Raw genomic sequence first — 9,421 nt, 5'->3', positions numbered from 1 at the left:
AGGGGATGCCCCGGACCCGCACCGGGACCCTGGGGCCAGGGACCGTGGCGTTCGGCCCCGGCCTTGGTCTGCTCAGCGTCTCACACTGCTCTCGCACCTGGGCGCTCAGGTGAGGCGCTGCCGACCGCCCTCCAGCCTCCGGGGAAACAGGGTCGTCGTGGTCCCCGGACGCCCGCCCCGGAGTCACCCCCGTGTTTCGCCTCACGTCTTTATTGCGCTCCACCGCCCGCTGCCTCCGAGGGGCGGCAGCGCCCCGAGCGGTCCGGTCAGACCCGACGGGGCGGTGATGACCCTGTAGGGGCCGCATGACTGGGGGGCACGGTCGCCCCCCGCCCGGGGCGGGGTGGGCGGGCGGCCCCACCGGCTCCGGGACAGCCCCGGCGGGCACCGCGGCGGAAGGCGCTCCCCGGCCCGCCCGGGGGCAGGGAGAGGCGGGCAGGCTGCGCCCCCGCGGAGCCGCCCCCCCGCACGGCCGCGGGCGCCCGGGGCGCGGGCGCGCAGCGCTGCCGCCCGCTGACGGAGCGACTCGGCGCGGGGACGGCGCTGGCGTTTTGGAGGGAGTTTGCATGTGGTCAGTGCTGTGCTGCTGAGCCAGCCCCCAGCTCACATTACACACTACTGTATTTATAACCTCTCGAAGCTGTTTCCCCCTTCAAGCAGTTCTCTGGGACCACCTTCTATTGGCTTCAACCTCTCCCACTTCTTGACATCTGAGCAGCTCTGAGAACGGCTCATCTAGGTCCGAGTGTTTATGCAGCGGAGACTGGCCACTAGGGCTAAAGACCTGGATTATCTGAGCTCAGCTGCCTGTTGCAGAGTCTGTCGGTGCCGTTTTGGAAAAAAAATCCCAGCCCCGATCTCTTTACAGTGAAAGTTGACAAAGGGTGGTGAAGTTGGATCTTTCCTAAACTCTCCTGCCTGGAACCTGAGACTTGCATGCCATGGATCACACACTTTTTGGCTGCCTGCGCAGCCCCCATGCCACTGCGCAGAGCTTGCACCCTTTCTCCCAGTCTTCTCTTGCCCTGCATGGAAGATCTGACCACATGTCCTACCCTGATCTGTCTTCTTCTTCTTCCTCTTGCATAATAGCGGGATACCCCAATGAGGAGGGCATGTTTGCCAGCCAGCATCATAGGGGGCACCACCACCATCACCATCACCACCACCATCACCACCAGCAACAGCAGCACCAGGCTTTGCAGACGAATTGGCACATTCCTCAGATGTCGTCTCCTCCCGCCGCGGCCAGGCACAGCCTCTGCCTTCAGCCGGACTCAGGAGGACCCCCGGAGCTGGGCAGCAGCCCCCCCGTCCTGTGTTCGAACTCTTCCAGCCTGGGCACCAACACCCCCACGGGGGCAGCGTGTGCGCCAGGGGACTATGGCAGGCAGGCTCTGTCCCCGGTGGAAACAGAGAAGAGGTCCGGCAAAAGGAAAAGCGACAGCTCAGGTAAAGACTCGCGCGTTTCCCAGCGGGGCGGGATCCCCGGGCGGCGGGTGCCGGGGGTAGGACGCGGACGGGCCCCTCGTACCCGCCGCCGCTCGGCTCGGCTGGTCCGGCTCGGCTCGGCTTGACTCGGCCCGGCCCGGCTTGGCTTGGCTCGGCTCGGCCCGGCTCGGGCCAGCTTGGCTTGGCCGTCCGGCCCAGCCACGGCCGCCGCCGTGGTCTCGCCGCCGGCTGACACCAGGTTGCCAGGTCTCTCCTTTCCTCCAGCGCACTCTCGGAATCTCCATCACTACCGCAAGCTTTACTGGGGCTACGAGGGGGGGAAATAAAAAGAAAAAATCCAGCACGTGATAGAGTATGAAATCAAGGTGGTGGTGGGGGGAGAGTTCCCTACAGCCAAGGAGAGAAACGTTTGTAGTTTTCGTGCGGATTCAAAGCATCTGGTCCTGTTGCCCCCTCCCCCCGACCGATACGACACCTCTGCTTCAAAATTCAGAATCCAGCGCGCTCATTCCCCTCCGCCCCTTCGCCACGGAGCTAACTGCGGCTCCGAGGCGATTGCACAACGCTTGGAAGCGCTGCCTTGGAAGCAGGGATTTGGGAGAGGAGCTGAAGCCTTGCTACGCTGTAGGATTTGTGTGATCCTGAATCAAATCCTCAGCTTGTAAGGGGCAAAATTTGGAGTCTGTAAAGCAAACGAGTGAATGGGAGCTTAGGAAAACTGCTTTATTTCATTTAATTTCAGTTTGCTGGTGGAGGGGGTGGAGGGAAGAAAGGAGCCATCTGATTTTAAAATCACTATAATTCTTACTTAAAGGTGAACATAAAAACATGTAGATCCGGTCATTACAGAGCGATGATTTGCAGTCATAGAACATGCAAGAAAACTTGACATTATCTCTGCTTTCTAAAGCAGCAAAGCCTGTCAAAGTCCCGCTCTGACAAAAGCCACTCGGCGAAGGCAATGCGACTGATGGAACTTCCGTTAGGGCACACATAAACTGGGGGTCACTAGAAATATACTGAGACAGGCAGGAGACACTTGAAAACGAGAGGGCTCAACGGATTGAAAATTCGAGAGCTGGCGTAGCAAATTGTTTGTTATCACGGAAGAGAAAGTGAAAGGCTTTTCCAAATATTTATGAAGTTCACAACTGAAACCGTCACCCCTTTCATTCAAAAAGTCGTAAGCTTGGTGAAGTGGTAAGCAACAGAAACCATTTTTAAAAATGACCCTCAAGAATGCCATAATTTCCTTAATTGTCCATCACATTAAAGGATTTACAGTTTAGAACGATGTTTAACTGAATTTCATCTCATGTAGCTGGTATACACACAGAAAACTCTTCCCAAGATTAAAAACTGTATATAGTTAAAACAGTGTTGGTAAAATCTATTGTTTTGTCTTCTTTACATTCAATGAGATAAGATGAATTATCTGATTTTGTGATGTGTATCAGTAGTCCCTGTTACTACTGGGAAAATAACTGGATGCCTGCCGGTGGAAGGATTTATTGTATTTGTCAGTCTATTTAAAGATAAAGGAAAAAGGGAAATCGGTCCCTTTCACTGTTAGGGAAGTATCTGAATCACTTTCTGTTTATTTCATTTTGCAATACAAGCCAAAAAAACACCAGTGGGGAATGTCCTAAACATTACCCTGAAGTGACTGGAACCTTCCACTGGATTAGTGGACAAGGGTTCGAGCTTTAGCCATGGTTACGTTTGTCTTGTGCTGTACTCTGATTCTCATTTTCTAAGACTTTCTGAAGATCAAGTCAAGTAAATATTTCCTTTTCTCTTCCACTAAGAAAAAAATATTATGGCCATTCACACAATTGCGTATCTCTCAAACTGAAAATAGTTGTCTTTTGACAACAGCTGGGTAGCTGCTGTATCTTTGTTTTTTCTTCCTGAAAAGGCTGAGTTTTACACTGAACATTTAAGCCCACCCCTTTATGAATCTTGAACTCTGGTCCTGGATTTTTAGTGCCCTTCTAATGTATGGCAGCAAGAACTATTTTTAAGTCACTGTGTTTTTATATTTGTCGTCCGTAATTGCCCCTCTGTTGATTAAAAATCATCTCCTTTATTTCTCATTAATCTGTTTTTTTAAACAAATTACTGTGCTTTAAAGAATTTCATCTATGCCTTCATCATACTTGGAACTACTTCAATAGATGTTCATAAAAAATCCTAATAGTAAATAACTAAGAGGTAACTAGGAGAGAGACTGTTTAAGTTTCAGTGCCAGCATTCTGAGACAATTATTAATACTCTTGATTATTTACACATATATTTCCTCTTCTGAAGCATTTCACTTAAAGCCGCAGAATGTTCAGTGTTTTCTTGAGCACTGAATCTGTTCCGCATTTCAGGGCTGAATTAACCTTAGGTTACCCCTTTCTTGCACTACTCTGCTTTTGTTTCTGTATATTTTAAGATCAGAAACACTGAATCATAAAGTTGAGTTTGCAGATAGTTTAAATAAAGTAAAACATGATCATTCCTTCTTTAATTTATCTTTTAAATAACTGCTGCTCAGCCATGTAGCTACTCTGAAAATTCACCAGCGGGGTACCCCATTTTACTTACTTGTTATGATGGCAGGAGTATAATTTTTTTAATTACAAACAAAAAATCCAGAGGGCAAGCAAAATTTTGGATGATGGACTGTGTGTTTTCACCTGGACTTCACATATTGGAGGAGAATGGGACGATATAGAAATACTTTCCTCTATGCTCTGTTGTACTTTTGTTTGGGATTGAGAAAGTGAGGTGAAATGTACTTTTGTGATAGTTTATAAACTGACTTACATTTTTCTTTAGCCATAACCCAGGTTTTAAGCAGTTTGGGAAGTTCCCTTTGAAGATATTGAATAGGCTGCTACAGAACAGGGTGAAATTTTCAACTCGTAAGGGACGTAAAGGACTGGGAAATACTGCCTACTTAGTCATTGACTTCTGCATGCTACAGCTGTCAGTGTATCCAGGTTTTGTAGTTGCTCTCCCATTATCTGCAGAACATTCCTTTCAACCTGCATAGGTCCAGAAGTGGGTCAGTAAACTAGACCAGTTTACTGACCAGAAGTGGGCCAGTAAACTCTGCAAGTTGAGGAGTGATATACACAAATCTTTGTATGTTAACACTTTGCAGTGAATATGGCATCTGCATCCTCGTCTTTGTAACTTAGCTCTGAGTATGTCAAGGGTGTAGGAGTAAAAAGACGATACTAAATTTGAGGATAGGTTACAAATAAAATAGCTTATTTTAAAGTGCACTAATGATCAGAATTATCTGTGTGCTAATGAGGTGCGGATGAAAACCATGCTGAGTGTACACAAAACATATTCCTGGAGTGCTTTGTTGCCTTGTGGTACAAGTTGTTCTATATGGAATATTTTGCATTTTTTTCTAATGCCTTCCCTTCTCATTACTTGCCTGTGACTTTTGGGGCGACTTTATTACTGTTTGTTATACAGTAGGTTTTGAATCTCAAAAGATGCTGAACACATTGAATGCAAAGTTACTACCGTGATTTTCTAAGTTGCGTTCCTGGGGTCCAAGGTTTCTTAAAAAAGTTTCTTCAGTCAGGAGAAAAGCATATTAATGCCTATACAGGAAGTGTAATCTAGGTTTACTGAAAAATACGAAAAGAGAGTGAATCTGGTAGCCTTAAAGAAGCCTAAAGTGCTACAGTGAAAAAAGTATCTGTGCTATGCTGAAAAGACCAGGGGGAGGTTGAGTACTGTCGAAGGAGTTCTTAAGCACTACATATAAATACATACAGATAAATATATACTATAAGTAAATTTCATTCCAATTAAAGTCTATTGTATTTAAACACATGCCCCCAGTGAGAAAGGCATGGGAAGCCTTTTTATTAAAAAAAAAAACCTCAACCAACTTTGACATGGAAAAAATGTTTTTATTTGGCACAGATTTCCAAGGAAAGGCTAGCAGACTGTATTTACAATAATATAATCTAGAAACACTTCTGGAAAAACATTTCAGGAATCCACTGTTTCAATAGTTCAATCCTATGTTTCAATAGCTATTCTACTGGGTTTTGTTCATTGACAAATCACATGAAAAGAGAATAGTACTCTTTTTTTTCCTAGAGTTTTAACATTTTATAACCTACCTATTCCCAGCATGCAAGCAGTAAAAAGTTACATCTCTTGGGAATTTATTTTAAACACATCTAAATATCATAAATCATACTCTTTTGTTTGAAATGGTCTCTAAAAAGTAGTTCATTTTGATAAATGATTATAAATACTGTGAAATCCTGAGTTTTGAGGACTTCTGATTGGTTTCTGAAACATGTCAGTAAGAAAAATGAGCTGCACACTTGTAGTCAAAAAACACTGTGTAACTGATTCATCAATATGTCCGTGCTTTTCAGCATGGTTAAAAACGGAAGTGAGAAAAAATACATAATAAACCATAGTTTTCTGGAAAGAGTTAATTTGTCTAGTATCCAGTATAAAAGCATCACTTATCCATAAATAAATGAAAAACTCCAAACAAACCAACAAAAAAGAACCTCTATAGATTTCATAAATAAAACAATTTCAAAACCTGATGAATAAAAATCACATGTTTAGAGAAAACTTTCAAAGACTGATTGCTTACTAGTAAGCTACTTGATGAATTGCAAGAAGTTCACTTTTGTTCTCAGGAAATATAATTGGGAATTTTTCTAAGACTAAAATTTCGAAAGACTACTGATACAATCTCAGAATACTTTGCCTCTAGTCAAAGAAACAAACAAAAAAAAGGTATGATTTCTAATTATGCATTTCTGTCTGTTTGTATATATGATTCAGTAGGATTTATACTTTCCCTCCTCCCCCTCTCCCCACCAATCCGCCCTTTTAGAAACATCGGGGGCCCAATCCAGACATTCACTGGAGCACATACATATTTGTGAGAGGGTCCATTGACTCTAATGCGAGTACTGAAGTGCTCAAGGTTTTTTAAGCCATTGGAGCTTAATTCTGCTACTCTGTTTAAAATTTTTGGCACAGAAATATAACTCCATGTTACTCTTTTTTTATTTGGTAATAAGCACTATCAAGGATCCTTTTGACTCTTCAAAGCAAAGTCACCGAAGGGTCTGGATGAGTGGGACTAGATATGGAGATATGGACACATGGGGATGAAAGATTCAAACATTTGGACAATGTCTGGATAAAAAATTTTAAAAAAGCATAGTTGTAGTTACCTTTTAGCATTTTTAAACTTCAATTACATGGTAGAGAAAGACAAATGCTTTATAATTCTTGCAGATATTTATTGATGAAATATTAGGATTGCCTGATTGTTTGAAAAATACCAATTGAATATTATATATATACATTGAATTTTAATTACATTGGTTTTAACAACCTAGGATAAAATTTGTCTTAACATATTTAGTGTGACACTTCTCTAGTATTTTGTAAAGTAAGTAATAGGATTCTGATTTTTTTTTGTTAGACTTGTTGCCATTTTTAGACATGTTAATTATTTAATATATGCTTTTCACTTGAGCCTGTTAATCTTCATATAGCTTGCCATTTGGAAATACTCATTCTTTAGTGATGCGATGACTTGATATGCTTTATTTCTGAATTCTCCAAGAGAAAGATTGAGCTCTGTGTCTTGAAATTCAAGGGAATGTGACATTATCTTTGCCTCTGTCTGTAATACCCTAATATTGCTCACTGGATTATTACTTTCAGCAAAGACACTGTTACTTGGCAGTATGAATGGTTGCTGTAGCAAAATGTATTCTACCAAACAATTTTGATAGTCTCCAGAAAGGAAGGGAAATAAATCTGGTTTCATCAGCTAGACTGAGCAAAGTTTAAATCCATCAGTAAAATGTAGTAATGGTGGGGTTGGGTCCCATCCTTAGTTTTACTATGTTACCCTGTCTCCTTGTTCTAATATACTTAAGAATGCAACTTGAAAGGATGCAAAAGGAAAGTCATATTTTTTAAATATAAATACTTGCATATGTCACTAATATGATTTCTAACTGAAATAGTGTGGTGTTGGAGAATTTTGATAAACAGTGCTTGAGGCTACTTCATTACATCTGCGCACAGCTGGGCGCTGAACCCAGCCTTATGATTTGTCTCAAACCTGAGCCCTGTCCTTTTATGGCTGTTTCCCCAACCTATACAATGGCCATACCAGTGCTTTCCTTCCGTTTGCAAAGTACTGTAAGTTCTATTAAATGAAAAGCTTTGTGTGCACACATGCCGCTTTTTTTTTTTTTTTTTTAGTAGGCCTTAAAGACTTGCAGATCTGCATCACCATTTTCTCAAGCACTGCTTGTGGCAGAGTAGGAGCGAGACAGTGCACAGCCACCACGCAGAAAGGGCCTTCCTCCTGCTACTCAGCAGGGCGGTTGCATCACCTTTATCAGCATGAGCTTTTGTGGCTGCCGAGGTGTGCACAGCAAGAAGTCTCTTGACTTCTGCGTTGAGTGTCTGGGGTCGTCGATGTGTGGGTAGCTGTTTTTCTGTTGTATTTAATGAAAGTCTGAATTGAAAAATAACCTGATGCAACTGTGCTGGTTGCACGCAGCCTAGTCTTGTATTTTAAGTATTTCAGTCACTTAAAAAAAAAAAAACAAAACAAATTTTACCAGGAAGATAGCGATGACAAAACTCATACTGATTTTCGGTAGGACCAGATTTTAAGTTGTGAGTTCATATTATAAGCCTAGCGTAGCTTGGGAGAAGGAGGTAGACCAGTTAGCCTTAGTAGTGCTTATGTTTTTTTATGAATTCTTCCCCTGGAAAATATGGTAGAGGAATGCTTGTTTAAAAAAACACTGCTGCCATCAGTCTTAGTTTTCTAGCGTGTGTTGTCCTTGTTATTCAATAATACATATTGCAAAATCTAAGTACTTTGATAGGTTTACCTAAACTATATCCATTTAAAATAATATTTTTAGTAGACAATAATCTAAATTACAGTGTTGTTATTCATTTTACTCTGAAAATTTTATAGATATATCTGTAATATCACTAGTGCAGAGTTGCGTCAGTGTATCCTAGCATTCAATGAATGATGCAAAGTGGAAAAAAAACCCATTAATATAATGGGATATAGTAGTAGATGGTTCACTGTAATATGTGAAAATTTTCTTCTTAAGTCTTCTAGTAAACATTATAAATAGACTACTTAGACTGTCAAAATTCTACTTGGTAACATCAGTGATTAAAGATATAATGTTCACTGTAGATTAGGGACGATGTCCTTTATTTTGAAATCTTAGGCCTATAGAAGACAGTAACACACCTCCTATTCAAGTGAGTTTGTTTTCTACATGCAAGTGTAAATTTTTAGAAACAGTTTGGGGGAGAGTTTCTTGACTGGGAGTTGTGCATAGTAGTAAACAGACGTGATCATATGTCAAAAGTGAAATCTGGAATCATATTTGGAAATTTGCTATTGAATATTTCATTGTTTAATAATGAATATAATCTCTGAATGCTATGCAGTCTGAAGTCCCTGGAGCTTCCTGTTCAATGGAAGAAAGCAGTCTGAACTTTGTATTGGAAATTACCTGTGCTGAATAAACCTTGCAGTAGTGGGAAAAGGGGCCTTTAAAACACATGAACAGAAGAAAACATCCATGAAAAGTTAATGGTCATGTGAAAGAAAAGCTATCTTGTACTTGAACCTATATGTTCTTTTATACTTCTTTAATAAATGAAAAGAAATAATTGACCCAAAAGCAGAAGAAACAAGTCTCAAAGGCATGAGTCAAATTTTTTATTTATGATGGAAGAGCATAGTTTTACTAAACCAATAAAACACAGTGGATTATGAAACCCTGACTGGAAACCAAGTGATTCCTTTTTTTTTTTTTTTTTTTTTTTTTTTTTTTTTTTTTTTTTTTTTTTTTTTTTTTTTTTTTTTTTTTTTTTTTTTTTTTTTTTTTTTTTTTTTTTTTTTTTTTTTTTT

General features: G+C 41.4%; 1 protein-coding gene across 1 annotated transcript in view; it reads left to right on the top strand.

Annotated features, from left to right (window-relative positions):
* Window positions 1–540: 540 nt before the first annotated feature.
* The window catches only part of MEOX2 (mesenchyme homeobox 2), a 54,635-nt gene continuing 45,754 nt past the window's right edge, over window positions 541–9,421 (top strand). Inside the window, exon 1 of the mRNA XM_027877903.1 lies at window positions 541–1,452. Coding sequence (XP_027733704.1) covers window positions 942–1,452 — 511 coding nt within the window. The 5' untranslated portion in view covers window positions 541–941. The remainder of the gene's footprint in view (window positions 1,453–9,421) is intronic.

Source organism: Empidonax traillii, unplaced genomic scaffold, assembly GCF_003031625.1.
Source record: "Empidonax traillii isolate 1590-97213 ecotype Southwest subspecies unplaced genomic scaffold, ASM303162v1 scaffold35:size4298261, whole genome shotgun sequence".
NCBI classification, from domain to species: domain Eukaryota; kingdom Metazoa; phylum Chordata; class Aves; order Passeriformes; family Tyrannidae; genus Empidonax; species Empidonax traillii.
Note: the sequence above shows the minus strand (reverse complement) of the source record. Positions and strands in the feature narration are given on the sequence as shown.